Source organism: Apis laboriosa, unplaced genomic scaffold (genome assembly GCF_014066325.1).
Source record: "Apis laboriosa isolate Shangri-la unplaced genomic scaffold, ASM1406632v1 scaffold1321_cov151, whole genome shotgun sequence".
NCBI lineage: Eukaryota > Metazoa > Arthropoda > Insecta > Hymenoptera > Apidae > Apis > Apis laboriosa.
The window spans coordinates 1,181,992-1,199,462 of NW_025221248.1; the positions used below are offsets into that span (position 1 = coordinate 1,181,992).

The 17,471-nt window shown below is 25.8% G+C and overlaps 2 protein-coding genes across 4 annotated transcripts; one reads left to right on the forward strand and one right to left on the reverse strand.

The window, feature by feature from the left end:
* Positions 1–76: 76 nt before the first annotated feature.
* On the reverse strand, positions 77–17,256 carry LOC122720780 (E3 ubiquitin-protein ligase CBL-B). Of its 2 annotated transcripts, XR_006347811.1 has the most exons (9): positions 16,380–17,256; positions 5,896–6,042; positions 5,527–5,799; positions 5,233–5,452; positions 4,880–5,044; positions 1,926–2,202; positions 1,410–1,805; positions 1,215–1,332; positions 77–1,067 (listed from the first exon to the last, which is right to left on the reverse strand). XR_006347811.1 is itself a non-coding variant. In XM_043947747.1 (8 exons), exons 1-7 carry the CDS (start codon positions 16,943–16,945, stop codon positions 1,219–1,221), a joined length of 2,235 nt encoding a protein of 744 aa, XP_043803682.1. In that variant the 5' UTR covers positions 16,946–17,255; the 3' UTR covers positions 77–1,067; positions 1,215–1,218. The 2 variants fall into 2 exon arrangements, 1 of the variants encoding a protein (XP_043803682.1); XM_043947747.1 differs by having other exon boundaries at positions 1,215–1,805; positions 16,380–17,255.
* Positions 6,359–9,450, forward strand: LOC122720782 (probable phospholipid hydroperoxide glutathione peroxidase). Of its 2 annotated transcripts, XM_043947749.1 has the most exons (6): positions 6,362–6,421; positions 6,918–7,028; positions 8,562–8,658; positions 8,732–8,841; positions 8,958–9,049; positions 9,144–9,450. In XM_043947749.1, the coding sequence occupies exons 2-6, from the start codon at positions 6,968–6,970 to the stop codon at positions 9,357–9,359; spliced, it is 576 nt and encodes a 191-aa protein (XP_043803684.1). In that variant the 5' UTR covers positions 6,362–6,421; positions 6,918–6,967; the 3' UTR covers positions 9,360–9,450. The 2 variants fall into 2 exon arrangements, with proteins under 2 accessions (XP_043803685.1, XP_043803684.1); XM_043947750.1 differs by lacking the exon at positions 6,918–7,028 and having other exon boundaries at positions 6,359–6,421.
* Positions 17,257–17,471: the final 215 nt, after the last annotated feature.

A 17,471-nucleotide genomic window follows, 5' to 3' on the forward strand; every position in this document is an offset into this window, starting at 1 on the left:
TAATATCTTTATCTTTTTTCTTTTTTTTTTAAATATAGTTAAATATCAATTTATAAATTTTATTTTTCAGAATATATATCTATTCAGTATAGTTGATAATTATTAAAAAATAAAATATCACATTTGATAAATTATGCTAATCATTATATGCGATCGACAAAACATTTTGTACAATTAATATCAATCCTACGGAGCATATAAGAAATATGCAAGAATGTTTTGAATCAAATTAAAAGGATTATAATTTGCACGTAGTTAATAATATGTTATAGTTAATATATGGGATATATGTATGCGTGAATGCACGTATATCCACGAATTTCTACGATATATATGAGGTATTATTTTAAATATTTCGTAAAAATTTGATTTGAGTATTCCTTTTCTAAAGAAACAAGCAACAAGAAAGAGAAATAGATTTTGTTAAAAAGAGAAGAATTGTTTCAATTAGCTTATTAATAAATTTGGCCACTGTACAATATTATGTAATTGTTTATGAATTTTTTTCTTTAAAAATGTCTTAAGTAGTTTGAAAAACAGTTATTCTACACGAAATATGAAAAATTACTTAAGGAAATATGCAATAGATTTTTGCTTATATCGATCGTGGAAAATAAAAAACTTTGTACTCAGCGGCCGCGAACTACTCTTATAAAGTTCAAAATTCTTACTTACTTTGTAATATTTTTCATATCTTTCATCTTCGCAGTATTAAGCAGTCTTCTATTTGTATTAATTATATGTATATACGAGTATATGTAACAAGAAAATACAATGATATTTCAGGATATCTTCTATAAATCATTCAGTTAGGTGACAAAGTTAAAAAAGTATTGACGCATGATGCATGCAAAAACAGTAAAGAATATTGCTGATTAACTGGATAGGAAATTTCTGTTGGCTCTCAATGCGTGTATTACTCGATTTATGATACGTCTAAGCTTTCAAATGAAAAATAATATTTTCCAGTAATTAGCAATAGCAAATTTCATGCTACGCATTTCCACGCATAATATTCATCAAAAGTACAATATATAGAATCGGTTATGATTCTTCGGTATTTAATCCTGAAACATAAAGAAAAAGAAAAGAATTAAAATTACATATGTTAATTCTTACAAAGAAAGAAATTTTTATTTTAAAAAAACTTTATTATTCAATATAATTAATATAATAATTTTTTATTTTGCTTTTAGCTTTGACTTTATGCATACCTGGTCAAGACGATTTCGTGGCAAATTCGTGCAGTATGTCACAAGCCATTTCAAGATCGTTCCTAGTAATACCGAGGGCTCTAATTACAGCATCTTGTGCGAATCCTAGAGCTGTTAACTTGGAAATATGTTCGACATTCACGTTCTCATATGCCGCGGATTCAGGTTTAGAAGAACCTGTAGGATCATCCTTACCTCTTATCAGAGCGGACAATCGAGCTGTATTCGCTTCAAGATTAATGTTCCTCACGACGTGTTGTCTTGTACCAGGTATCACAATTGTATTCTCGTAATGATGATCATGCCTGTTATGTTCTTTATTGACTGTTTTCGGTGGTCGTGGTACTGATAATGGAGGCGGAACTGGTGGCACATTATTGCTAGATACAATTTGAGAGATCGTTGTCGAAGATCCGCTGGCACGGCTCGGCTTTTCAGGTAATGTTGGTGGTGGTTGTAGTTGTGATGTGATTAAGTGATTTCCTTGTGATCGACGAATATGAGTTCTGGCCATTGTAAGTGGAGGTATCAATGGCACTGGAGAAGGTGAAGAGGCTCGATGTAGCATATCGTATCCTGCTTCAGAATTTACTAATAAAATAAAACAAACATTCTTTTATAGAATGATTTAATTTCTGCAGAAAATACAGAAATATATAATGAAATCATTGATAAATTTTCCTTCTCTAAGTTTTATTTTTCATTACTTACTATTATTGTTTTGTTGATTGTCGGTATTAGAATTGAATGCTGTATTGATTGTTGATAACGGCGGTGGTGGAGCATTCTCTTTCGGAACAGTCAAATGACGACCATTTCTCGAATGACTATTCGGCGTGGGTGATGGAGAAGGTCGTCGAGGAGGTAATGGTGGACTTGGTACAATTCTTCGCGTCGAAATTGGTGAATTTGTTGGACTAGAATCTTCTTCTTCGTCTGAGTCGTAACACATTAGTCCACAATGTCCGTTACATAAATCCATGATTTCCTAAAACATTGAGAATAAAGAACAGAATATATATTAATTTTTATGACATTAATCAACAAAAATAGTATTTCATTTTAATCTAAATATGATTTTCTGTTACTTGACGCAAAAAAATCGCGTAAGGAGTAAGTATATCCTAATCAAGTCTATTTTTAATTCTAAATACAATAAATTAATAAATATTAAATATTATAACCAAATAAATCTATTTAAATGTTAAAAGTAGATAAAAAATTTTAAAATTAATGTAAATAAAAGAAATTTAGTAAAAAACCTGAATGCGGAAGAACATCACAATTAAGAACGAGCATAATTACAAAGCATCAAAGCAGAGGATCATAATGCATTTGTTCACTTACCTGCATTAAACGAATCAAAATATGTTTCCTTCGGCTATGTACATTATCGATTAGTTTTCGATCATGCAGCGGGCAGAGCAATGGACCCAGTAGATAACATTATGAAATAAAGATAAACGATCATGCGAACGATATAACGACGTAATACCTTGGTTCATTTTTCAATAGTTCCCTGTTGCTGGAACACTGATTTAATAGGCATAGAAATTAGAATCCAGCAAAAGGGATATATATACATAATATGCAAAACTTGATGTAATGATAATATATTTTTTATTAAAAAAAAAAAAAAAAAAAAAGAAATAGAAAAAGAAAGAAAAAAAAGAACTTATTTTTCAAATTCCTAGTATTTTATAATGAGTAGGAAGAAACAAGAAACGTACGCTACACTTTGTAATGTTTATGAATTATTTATTTTAGACCTCTTTCATTGCTGGATATGCACAGCATGAATAGATCTAAACGATTGATCAATTAGCAGCACTAATCATTGTACAAATTACGCTAATGGTTACACGTGAACGCAGTAAAAAATCTATCTTTTAATTTCGAGTTTTTAGTGCAACATATAGTAAACTTTGTCTACTATTTATAGATTCGTAGATATTAAAATATTATACTTAAAAAATTATTGTTCGTCTTCTTTATATTGTTAACTGCCAATTTATATTTTTAAAAAATGAGTTTTTTTCGATTTTTAATTGCTTTCGCATGCATCAATGCATCTATAATGTTAAAATATTGGGGAAAAAAAAAAGAATAATGAGAAACGTATGTACCATAGCATCGAAATTCGGCTCGAAGTGCTACCATACAATCACTGGTAGGTAATAATTTCTTAAAATTCGTTTTATACGTGAATAGAATAAATAATAAATATTTTAAAGTAAAGAAAAATAATAACATCTTTTTTCCCTGGTAAAGATGACGCATGTTATTACATTATTTCTATCGCCAACAGGTACGTAATTAATTCTAATAAAATACAATGAATGAACGAATCATCCATTCATAGGCTACATAGTATTTCTAATATTGCTCGATATAAGCAATGCTCTTTTCGTTGGAAGATCATTTTATCTTATCTGCTTCTTATTTCTTAGTACTATCAAAATCACTATTTTCTTTTGTTTTATACTTTTACCATGTCATTCCTTATACTTATACTTTACTTTGATGTACGTATTAATAAAATATCAATTAATAAAAAAGACTTAAATTTGTTTATAACAAAAATATGAAATGAAGAGTATCAAATCAAAATCTTGTTAAACAAATTTTGTTTATAACAAACGACTTTCTATTTGTGCGGATTCATCGAAAATTTATGAATAAGTTAATATTATGTTGAAAAATTAATTTCCTATTTGATAAATAATGTAAATTTATATAAATACGAAGAATTCTAACTTCAAGTTTTATATGGATAAATTGTAAAGAAGACGCTGCCAGTTATATATTGGCACATGCATTTAAAATATTATTTTAAATTGATTTCTTAATTAATCACGAGCAAAGATTTTTACTCTGTTATACAAAAAATAATTCATATCTAATTATAATTTTAAACCTGATATGAAGATCGACTACAATGATATCTTTAAACATCATCTGTTCGTCATAAATTCTATTATTTTAACTAAATTATTGTACAGCAAGTATTAACATATGTTAAACGACACAAAGAAGGAATTGAGTGCAAACATTTTGTAATAATGAAACAAGAACGATAACTCGTACAATAAGCTCTCGACTTTGTAATGCAAAAAAGCAACCTACCTTAGGGTCTCCATAAACAAAAAAATTTTTCGCAAATTGTAATACATACAAACTATTACAAACAAGAAATTTAAAAACATATGTTAGTTTAATTAAATATGTAAACTTAAGTTTTTATCCAAGATATTCATATTAATTATTTGTAAACTTAAATTTTTTTAGAATTATGCTATAGGTCATTATATATAAATAAAAAAATAATAAAAATAATAAAAGAAAAAAATTAAAAAAAAATACTATTCAAAAGAAATTTAAAGACAAATATAGAGACAAAAAAGTTGGTCCCTTTTTACATTATTTACTTTCAGAAATATTAATTTTAATAAAATTATCATTATATTTAAACCTATGTACCTTATAAGAGGTAATACTTTCTCGATGATAATTTTATAAATGACATGACATGACAATCGTACAAACTCAAGATTTCATATGAAATGCATGAAGCATTCTTTAAAAATGAGGCATGTTGCTGAGAAATTGTTATACATAGAGCACATTTAATATAATGAGGGTAGGTGCTACTCCTAGTCGGATACCTCGGTGTCCGGGTCAAGATCCCGCGTAGGAGTCGATGCATTACTAGCAGATGCCGATTGCGTTCCTGGTCGATGTGTTCTTCGTGGATCAAACGGATCAATTACTATTTGTTCAGTTCCTTTAATTTCAGCTCGACAAAACGGACAACCCTGTCCTTCAGAATCCTATAATTTATATTTATATTATTATAAGATTGTATTTCATTTTTATTCTTTTATATTCATTTATTATATTTTATATCATTTATATTCTTCCGAAATTTTTTTAAAATAAAAGTATTTAATTAAATTTAATTAAATAGTATAATTTAAGAATACATAAATTACATAAATACATAATTAAATTATAATACCTGCCAAGCAGTAAGACATGGAGTACAAAGAAGATGTCCACAAGGTTCTATCCTCACATCTTTGTCATTTTCTGCACAAATTTTACATAATTGGAATGTACTACCCATTTCACAATATAATTCATATTGTTCTGCTGTTACTTTTATATGTTCTTCAGGAGTAGGTTGAACTGCCCATGTTAAATCTGGATTTATATTACGACCATCAGGATATAAGTAACTGGAAATAAATTATAAATTTTAAAAACTAATAGGTTAATAACTTTTTATATGAAAAAAAAATAGTTTGCTTACAATCCTTCTCTATATCCATCTAGCAATGCTTGACAAAGACTTTTATTATGAGGTATTGTTTGAAGGATATCGCCATCTGATGTGACATAACCAATAGCCCATTGTCCTAACCTTGTACAACTTAATCTGAATACATAACTTCCAGGTCTAGTACTACAATACTTTTGTAAACGTGCTTTCACTTCATCATAAGTTAGAAAAGCTACATATCCAGGATGTGTTACAGCTAGAATTTTCCAATTACGGAGAAGTGTAGACCATGGTTGGAATAACCTATAAAGATTATTAAATAAGAAAATTTATTATAATTCATTTATTTCATTAACTACATAAAATAATTTCTTTTTATATTTCTCTTTTTAAGCTTACCTTGTAAATACATCAAATTCAAAATTAGAAATATAATCATTGCATGTGAGATCTATCGTAGATTTTAATGCCATGGCTTGTAATCCAGAACTTATTGGATGAACTTCGTTCAACTTATCTTTGAATACTTTCCATGGAACCAATGTACTGAAAACAAATATCATAAATCATATTTTATAATAAAATTACATAAATAATTTTGCTTTAATAAAATGATCATAACCTAAAAATTATATGTTATTACGTTATTTTCATACCATATGCATAATTTTTGCTACAGAAAATAATACTTCAATAATAAATAAACATAAAAGTATAAATTATTGATATCATATTTTATAATAAAATATTGAATATATTATATATATACACACACACACACACACACACACATATATATATATATATATATATTGTTTGAATGTGAGTTGATAAACTGTAAATTCATACCAACTCACCAGTATAAAGACAGAGCTCCTGGAGTGTAGTTCGTTTCCTGTTCGTAATATTTAATTATATATTATTGGTGAGATTTACTTAATTCAGTTTATGAACTTTATTAACTTTATTATTATCAAGTAATATAATTATAACAGAAATATTATTCATAAAAAAGAATTAAAATTTAGAATGACTAAGTACTAGGTATATAAAATATGACAATTCATGCAATTCATGATAATATATAAAAACAATAATCATCTATTATCATTTATTTTAAGTATAAAAATGAACATTTACTATGTTGATATTTTTGAAGTTTCTACTTAATTACTTTATTTTATTTTATATATTATTTTAGAATATAAATGATTAGTTAAAAATACGTGATAAAATTTAAAAAAATATACTATATAATTATATACAATCAGCATAAATTTATTTGATAATGTACGCCACATAACCTTATCATAAGTTTTACAAAAGTATTATTAATTCTTATGATATAATCAAGAGATAAATAGAAAAAATTATTATTTTGTATTACATATTAGTATTAGTATTAGTATTGAAAATTTCAGGTATAACACGATCGTGTGTTTTTCACTTTACACATATTGCGCAACAAAGAATGAATCTTTTTAAACTACTGCTACCAGTGGGCTTTACTCATGCTATAAGAAATTTTTCAGGCACGTAATATAAATTTAACGAATGTTTTTTCCATTTCGTTATAAATATTAAAAAACGTAATTTGAAATTTTTATTTCAATTGTATAATGCATGATATAATAAAATATTATAGAAATTGAATTATTTATTTATTTGTATTGATTTGATTGATTGTTATTAATTATAAAAACTAATTTAGTTATAAAAACTAATGTTAAATAATTATAATTTTTTATTACTAATGATTGCGTGAAATATATATAAAATAAATTATATGTAAAATATACATTAGAAATAATAAAAAGAATAATGTATTAATATTTTGAGACAAAATATTACTGACATATAAAATATTTTGACATATAAAATGTAGTCATTAACTTTTAAATAATTAAGAAGAATTTTTAAAGAATTGATATAGTTCTAATTTATTACAAGTAAAATGCATTTCATATCATCACATTTGTTAAAATATTCATAATATATATATATATATATATATATATATATATATACACAATACTGTTTATATATAGGAATATTATAGATTATAGTCTAATGAATTTTGTTAAAATACATCTTTTCAAAATATTAATTTTGCGGTATCGATTATATGAAAAAATATCATTTTATATAATTTTTATTATAATTTTATATAAAATATTTTTTTTATGAATATTTTAAAAATATGGAAAATAATATATTTAAATTTCACATTTTAAATATAATTTCACCGCAAAGGCAATCAACATTAGAATGAATTATGTTAATAATGTATGTCAAACTTATATGTACATCAAATTAATATCAAAGTTGCAAGTAATCATCATACAAATAAGGTTAATGTTAAAAATAGTACACACTAACACTTTTATGAAATAATGAATAATCAAAATAAAAAAAATCTTTTTTTTATTTTAAAATGTTACAACAATAAATTTTTTAAAATAAAAAAGAAATAAAAATTAAAAAGAAATGAAAAAAATTTTCAGCATATATATAATATTTAGAATATTTTATATATAATTATAATATTAATAAATTCATAACTTTAAGGAATTAAGTAGATATTACTGCTATTAAATCCTGTTTTTTGTTATTGTTATTTTTTACAAAAAAAATGTTGAAGAATTTTTATTTTAAAATTTAAATTACATAAAATTCATTCTTTGATAATTATATGTATAGCAAAAAATTGTACAAAATAACTTAATAACAAAATATCTTTCTTAATAACAAAAATCATCAAAATCCATTAGAGCGTATATATTAATATTTACTAAGAAATGAATTTTATGTAATTTAAATTTTAAAATAAAAATTTTTAACATTTTTTTCGAAAAAAATAGGAATAAAAGAACAATAATACTTATTTAATTGTTATCTCTAATTGTTATCAATTTATTAATATTATAATTAGAAAATATTTTATTTTCTTCACATTCACTATTCGTTTTCAATATTAAAAACATGTAGAGCAATTCATTCCTAAACTACTACATATCTAGCCTAAAATATTTAATGCAATAAGACATTTTAAACATCGATTTCAGTTGTAACTATGAGTGGAAACGAAAACTATAAGGAAGCGAAATCGATTTACGATTTCACTGCGAAATCCATCAAAGGCGAAGACGTTTTTCTATCTAAGTAAGTAATAAATAAATAATATTAATAAAAAAAAGACGTGTGAATATACTTAATAATTCTATTTTATTTGCAGATATAAAGGACATGTTTGTTTAATCGTAAATGTAGCGTCAAAATGCGGCCTTACAGCAACAAATTATAAAGAATTGAATGAGTTATATGATGAATATGCTGAATCTAAAGGTAAAATATAAATATAAAATATATATATAAATTAATCTAATAAAATATAATTTGTATGTAAAATATAAATTGTATCTAATCATTCTTTAGAACACTAAAAAAGATTGTATTTATAGGTTTACGAATTTTGGCTTTTCCTTGTAATCAATTTAATAGTCAAGAACCAGGAAACAGTGATGATATATGTAATTTTGCTGATCGACAAAAAGTATAAAAATCTATTATATTTTAAAATAATTTAAGATAAAATCTTAATCTTTTAATTTTTAATGATATAATTATATAATTATATTTTATTTCAGGTTAAATTCGATTTGTTTGAAAAAATTGACGTTAATGGAGATTCTGCGCATCCTTTATGGAAATATTTAAAAAAAGAACAAGGAGGAATTTTGGGTGATTTTATAAAATGGAATTTTACAAAATTTATTGTAAATAAAGAAGGCAAAGTGGTGGAACGCCATGGTCCAAATGTGGCTCCCAGTAATTTGAAAAATAATCTTGAAAAATACTTTTAAATATCTTGATCTTATAATTACAAATGTTTGCACTAATAGTTTTTATAATCAATTAATATATGTATCAATTGCAAATTATTATTATGAAAAGGACAAAAAATTTATATATTTCATTTATACGTTTTTAGATAAATAATTTTTTATTTAATAGAAACTTTTTAAATTATCAAATATTCAACATTTTTTAACATTAAAAGCAATAAATTACACTTTCTATAATTAAATAATATTTTAAATATCACACTTATATGAATAAATATATCATTATCGTGTATTATAATATACATGTATTATAATGTTTATTCATTAAAATTTAATATCTTGAATATTATTTCATTTAATCTCGCACCTTGTTTAAATTATTCAATTATACATCTTTTAGTGAATTATTTTTTTCTTTTTTCATAGTAGCAAATATGTTTTATGCGTTTTTGCTACATTATGATTTTTATATTCATTCTTGACCTTGTCTATTTTTAGTATGCCTTTTATTTAAACATCAATTAAATCCCATATATATATTTTCTATATATTTTCTATCATAATATATATTCTCTAACATAATGTATTAAATATAATCGAGCATAATTGAATGTTTCGTAGCTTTATCTAATTTACAAGAATGTATCATGGGAAATTAATTCAATATTCTTTGCTTACGAAAATAGGTCAATATATCCTAGGCACATTCGAGTAATACGATGACATAATTACAGATCAGTACCTATCAGGTCAAGGCAAATACTTAATTTGCTTCATGAAATATTTTTTTTTTTTTTTTTTCTTTCTTTTTTCTCGCAATATATTTAAAATTCATACCTCAGTAAGACAGTACTTGACAAATTCGAACTGACTGGATAGTAAGAAAAAAAAGTAAGAACAAAAAAAAAATTCCGATTCATGAACTCGTGTTCTTCCTGAATTTCAATTCTGAATCGGTTTACGTCATCATTAAACTAGGTCACGTCCTCTATTGCAAGAGTACTATCTCGGAATTGAATGTTCCGCGATATATATGCGTATATATGCATCAACAGTACGTGGATAACGTACAAAACGAAGCTGAAAGATACTAACGCTATAATTAGTTGTCCTTGCTTGCCGACTGATCCAAGCCTCACCTCCATTCATAGATCGCTGCTTTTCCGACATCTTCTATATAACGTTTCTAATTTCTATAAATATAAATTGTATAAATTGAAATCGAATTAATATAATATGATATGATATTTTAAATGTATTGCGAGATTATAAGATCAAATGTTTCTAATTACTATGATGCAATAATATAGATACTCTTTAAATTTTGATTTTTGATTAATTATATTATATATTTATTTTTTACTTTATTTTTTGTTATTTTATTTTATTTTTCATAGTTTTTTTTTCAAAAACACGATTTTTTTCGCGATCTTTGAAATTGCTGTGATGATGGAAACAAGCTATCTTATTCTATTTGTGCATCATTTCATTTTCTAACTATACAACCAATTGGCATTCCTACTCCCCACATTGTTCAAAAAAGTATTATTATATAGACTTTAACAAAAACATTCAAAATTAAATTATTTAATATTTATGTACAATATTTATGTATATCATTACAAATGTCTAACAAAATATCAAAATAAATAGATAATAGTTTTAAATTCAAATTAAAATACTTTTATTCGTAGTTATAAAATAAAAAAAATTGTTTTTCTAAATATACTATTGATAATTTAATATTTGTTTTAATTTTTTATTGTTCGATTTTATAATTAATTATATATTATATATATATATATATATATATAAAATAATGAATAAGAAGCAAATTATAGGAATATTTTTTTTGCAATTTTGATTTAAATTTAGAATTTGCGATATATGCTTTTAATTTTTCGTGTGGTTTATAAGTTAAGATTTGTAATCATCGATGAATAAATGTAATTACATAATATAAAAATACACTCATGGAAAATGTCAATGGAACGATCGGAGTAGTTTGTTTTAAGAATGGTTCAAAGGTTTTGCACGCTCGTGTAAATCTGTCGGATGATTTTCTTGAGAATAGGTGCCTGTATTAATATATTATTGACATTACAGCTCTACTAAATCAAGAATGCTCTTAATTATATAAAGAATGATAATTTATATACTTACATGCTTCTTTATATTTTATAAACATGGAATTAATTTTTCATTTTATCATTGAATGATTTTACAAATTTTGCTTATCTTTTTTACAATAAAACAATAAAATTAGCATTATTGATATTTAACATGCTTAACATTATTTAATTAAAAAAATTAAATAAAAAAAACTTAAAAAAATTTTTCGAAATTCCAACTCAATAAAATATCCTATGCAATGAAAAAGATTAATAATTAATAACTAATATGATTTTTTCATTATTCAATTAGAACAACTTAGAACTTACTTAAAAATTAAACTAGTCAATTATTCTACGTTCTTTTATGTTATTAAAAAACTATGTAATATATATAAACTTGATCTATAAAAAGCAATTATTTTTAATTCAAAATAAACAATTTCTTATTTTCTCTTCTTTAAAATTGCATGCAAACTAAAAGATTCAAAAACGAGTGAAAAATTCGTAAAAGCATGAAATCATAAATCTTTATAATCACTCAGAATCATTTAATGAAAGAATATCAATCTATTCTTTTTCAAAGAATAATATAATTGCTTGCATAATTTGTCGTTATTTCGAATCTTTTGTCCAATTCGAATACAAAATCAAAAATATTATAACAAAATTAAATATTATGATATGCTATTATTTGATTCGTAATAAGTAAGTGATCCTGAGCAATTTATTTTAAAGAACTTTGAATCAAATTTTGATATATTTTTAAGTATGATCGATCGAATTGAAATTCAAAATGAATTCGAATAATAAAATATATGAATAAATGAAAATAAATAAAGATATACCCGGTTATTTTAAGAAACATAGGTAAAGAGAACGGTTCTGGTTCGTTCACGCGGCCATGTCGATTCGTACAGTTCGCTCTGCTTAATTCGCTTTAATCGCGACGTCACGTCCCCTTCCTTCCGTTTCAGCTCACGTCCGGATGCAAGCTTAACTGGTCGACTATGAAAGGGAAGGAGGGTACGGACCTCTACTTGTAACTTCAGACACGGATAGTTGATACGTATCGGACCACTTCTACCAATGCATTTCCAACCCCTGCCGACCGGAATTAATATAGTATCTTCTGCTAAACATTCTCTAACATAAATACAGTTTTCACACAACCAATTTTCCCACCTACGTATGAAATGTTTCTTCAATAATTTCTCCAATTTATTTTCAGTATATTATTACTATATTCTTCAAATATGATTAACTAATATGATTAAATATTTCGATTATTATTAGATTTTTTCTAGATTTTCTTCAATTTTATTTTATTAGTTATATATGTTAATTTTAAAATTAAAATAAGTTAAAAGAAAGATGTTTATACAAGTTAGAAAAATTAAGTTAGAAGGATTTGTTTAATACAAATTGTTTTAAAGTCATATTAAAATATATAAAATTTAAAAATCAATCATCACTCTCGCAAAAATTGTTATATATTAGTAAAAAAAATTTTGATTGAGAAACTATATAATAATTTCAATAATTTTCTTTTATTTTGTTTTCGCGAAAAAAACCTTTGACAGTTTGAATATGTAATGCTGTCAATCGAATCTCGCAAATGACATGTTGCATCCGATGCTTTATTCCGAGACATCAAATCTGCTATGCACTTGATACCCGATATCTCAAGAATAAACAGAGACTAGCAAACTTCAAGATTCTTTCCAATGAAATTCCAAACATATTGATCGATTCAATATCATATGAATCAAATTAACTTTTTTTTTTGCTAGTTTTAAATCAGATGTTATAATTCGATAATGATTCGGTTTTCTCTTTTTGCCTCTATTAAAATATTTGATACAATAATATTTGATCATATAAAATATATGTCGGTGTGAACATTGGTCACTTTGCCCCTGAAGAGTACAGAGATTCACATTCAATTATTTTCACCAGAGGGGATAAGGGAACCGGAGGTACATTAATGAAATAATCGTAGGAGACAAGAAACCGGAATGTTCAACCTCGTTGAATTCCATTCTGCCTCACTACTTTTTTCTCATATGACTTTCCCAGCCCACATCCGGTATATCATTGTACATATACATTGTAATGGAACAGTAGAAAAGAGAAGATTCTGCCTCCAGCTCGGACTAGCATAAAATACAATTGTATATAACTATAGACCGAGACCATTACATAACTATTAAATGATTTCAGTCTTATTTTCAATAAAGTCTCATCTTTTGCTACCGTTTTTAGTTCAATCAGCTATTGAAAACATTTGTTAAAAAGACGAATACATTTATATATGAAATATACATTTATATTTTAACTAGTTATTCATCGATACTCTAATAAACAAAAAATTTGCAACTGAAAAGTAGATATCAGATATGAGTTAAAGACTTTTGAATGATATGATAATATTATTTGAAGATTTAATTTTTTAAACATATATTTTATATTTATTATACAATTTTCAATTTATTTTTATTGAAAAATTTTTTTTATTCGTGGATTTCAAAATTTTTATTTATTGCGATTTCCTATGTTGATTACTTTCTTTAAACGCAATGCGCATTATGCGTCGGAAAGGTCGACTAAAAATACCGAGATACCGATAATTTTCTAAGATATGTTACATAGCGTAATAATGATAAATATTGTTTCCGGTATGATAAATCATGACTTATGTTTATCTTATCGACGTCAAATTAAATGCGCAGGAATACTTGGGAGTTTTGTTTGATTAAAAAAGCAAAATATAAGAGCGTAAAAGCGTAACATAAGGCCTGCCGGATGTCCGCGGATCATTTGACCGGAAACTGAAAGTTCGTGCATTGGCGTAATCGAAGCTTGCCACATGTTAATCACATTGTAATCATCCGCATCCTACAAATGTTCAAAACAAGAATCTTTCCCCGATAAAAATTTCTTAAATTCTTACTTAGCTTTTTGGAAAACTAAGTATGATGTCATTTTTCGTTTAATAACATAACCGAAAAAAAGATTTTAAGAAATTAAAATAGAAAATAAAACAAAAATAGAAGTATATCTTTGAACGAAAATTTTCTCTATCAATTTTGTATCTAAAATATTTATGTTTTATCGTTTCCAATTTTACAAAAAATTTAACTTCAAGTTTTATAGAAAAAGTTTATTTAAATTTATTTACAGAAAATTTAACTTCTAGTTTTATAGAAAAAGTTTATTTTATTTTGTTTACGTATTTTTTAATTTCAATCAAAAAATTTTCACAACATAAATTATATTACAAATTGTATTACAAATCATCATAACATTAAAGAAGATAAATTATAATTTAAAAATTTGTACAAGATATAAGACATTTACACATATAACAAATATTAAATGATAAACATTTTTATATATCGTGGAAAGAAAGAAATAATCACGAATACATAATATCAAAGTATTTATGCAAAATCTATACTAATGAATGAGTATGGAAAGCGTGTATAACGAAAGGCTATTCGTTCATGAGTCTCGTGTCTCAACAAATCGTCACGGTCTCTCGCGACATTGTACAGTAGTCAGTCATTCATGAATTGGCTCGAACTGCTAGTAGTTTATTTATACCGGCTGATAAATCGCTACGCGGCATGTAGCCCAGAGCGCACGGCACGCGCTTTCCGATACTTTGTCATGACATATTCCAATAAAAATAGGTGTATCAGTTTTGTAAAATAATATAATATATATTAAGCGTCTCAAGAATAACTAAGAAATAGATTTAAATCGATTCATTTCATCATCATTTCATCATTCATTTTTCCATCAATTCATTTTTTTATTTTTTTCTTATTCTTATTTTCTGTCACAATATATCTCTAAATTTTCTTTCTTCTTTCTTCTTTCTTCATTTTCATTCATTTGTGTTCTGAATCTGAATTGCTGTCAATGAATAGTAACCAACTGGCAATACTGAGTAACGGTTCATCTTAACAATTTACACGGTTCGATATTCTGCAGCCAATTATAAATAAAATTCCGATTACACCGGAAGTGATTTTGTGTTAATATAGCGGTAGATGTTATTTGATATTTAACGCTTCATTATCTAAACAACCAATCTCTCCAACCGGAAACATAAACGAGTCATCTTTTTTTTTATATCACTCACCTTTTACAATGTTATAAAAAGAATATACAGCATTTAATTTATGTTTTAATTTTTTAGTTATATGTTTATATTTTTTGTACTTAATTATTTTAATGTCATTTTAATGTTATTTTTCGCTCAATGCTCAATTATTTTTAAATTTTATTTTAATATAGCAAAAAATGATATTCACCGGATTATTTATATAATTTATATAATTTATATTATTTTACATAAACAATAAATATATAAATTTCAATTTCTTTAATTAATAATAACTATTCATAAATTACTTTAACAATATTTTCTTACGAATCTAAAATAATTTTGTTTCAATCTGCCGATTTATCAATAAATAATAATTTGAAAAATTTGAAATAAAAAAGTAAAATTTATAATGTATACATGTATATTAAATTATTATTAAATATTATTATTAGTAATAAGCAAGAAATACTTTTCATAATTCGAGGTCATATGAAAATATAACTTTTTGTCTATATATAAGTTTGCAGATAAAATAGAATACTTCCGGTGTCGATGAATACATTTCGCGAATGGCGTCAGGTACAAACTAACGAACGATTCAGTTTTCAGTGCACGATACTAATGTCAATATCAATAAGACAGAGACATTTTTAGGTTAGGTGTGCGCACGTGCGAGCCACTAGCGCGCGTTTATTATTCGTTTTTACGCACGCCAGAGTCGAAAACATACGCAATGAGACAGGTGTTCTGTTTATACAATAGAAATGAAATAGAAAAACAGAAAAAAAAAATCTTATTTAATATACATACCTGATTCCAAAACTTTCTTTCCAGAATTCAGCTGCATCTGCCTTAGTAATACGGAATTTATGTCCGGCAAATACTCCGTTTGGAAAAATAGCCTTCAATTCGGACAACATGTGACTAAATACAAGGCTAAGTTTAGTCAAATTTCTACGATAATGTGAAGTCTCATCAAACATTTTTTCTTTGCCTTCTTTGAACAACTTAATTGCCTGCTTGCACTTTCTCATAAGATTATTAATGAAAACACAAAAATGTTCGTTACTATGTAACACCTGCATCCTATCTTCATATTTGCTATATATCAGTCTCAATCGTTGATACGTATCTGGTAGAATGTCCAGGATGAATGGTGGTGAATTTTTTAAATTCATCCTTTGATGTTGACATAATTTAACTACTTTGTCCATAAGCTTCCAGGTCTTATCAAGCATTCGCTTGTCGGTCGAAAGTTTCGGCAGTGTCATAGGATCAGCAAACCGACCGTGAAGTTTCTGGAATATTGAACCTATGTGTACGGCTCGAGTACGACTGCTATGTCCTCCTGACGACATCTTGACATGTGTGTGCATATCCCACGACACTAAAACTTCTTGGTACTCGCTCTCAATGCGAGTCCCGCGCACTTTTACACTTCACTTTCGACAAAGCCACAGACACTGCTTTAGGTTAACTTGTCCTACACTCGCGTGATACAGTATACTGCATGTCCCTCAATAAAATTCATTCATTATTACAACAATTTTCTCATGAAATCGTAGCCACGAGAAATACCATAACGTTGTACGATACCACATCCTACTCTTTCTACTTCGTACTGACAACAGCGGATACCATCAACGAATCTTTCGACACGATCAAGCGTGCCCATTGCTCGTTAATTATGATTTCACTTACGTCCGCGTGACGCTCTGTGGCGCTATCATCAACGCGCTCTATTTAAATTTTAAAGATTCTGTTCTAGAGATATTCAAATTTATTTTTTCTTTTTTATTAATGAATTTCATAATCTGCGTCACTTGGGTAAGTATAAGTGATAAACGAAGACAAACATATATTTATATTCTTACTTTTATAATACAATAGTTTTAATATTAT

Excerpts from the sequence above, each read along its gene's own strand:
- LOC122720782 (XM_043947749.1), top strand. The coding sequence starts at position 6,968 with ATGAATCTTTTTAAACTACTGCTACCAGTGGGCTTTACTCATGCTATA. Across the intron at positions 7,029-8,561 it reads TGCTATAAGAAATTTTTCAG|TTGTAACTATGAGTGGAAAC; the intron begins GCACGTAATATA and ends CATCGATTTCAG. Across the intron at positions 9,050-9,143 it reads ATTTTGCTGATCGACAAAAA|GTTAAATTCGATTTGTTTGA; the intron begins GTATAAAAATCT and ends ATTTTATTTCAG.
- LOC122720780 (XM_043947747.1), bottom strand. The coding sequence starts at position 16,945 with ATGCACACACATGTCAAGATGTCGTCAGGAGGACATAGCAGTCGTACT. Across the intron at positions 6,043-16,379 it reads AAAGAAAGTTTTGGAATCAG|TACATTGGTTCCATGGAAAG; the intron begins GTATGTATATTA and ends ATTTGTTTTCAG. Across the intron at positions 5,045-5,232 it reads CATGTCTTACTGCTTGGCAG|GATTCTGAAGGACAGGGTTG; the intron begins GTATTATAATTT and ends TATAAATTATAG.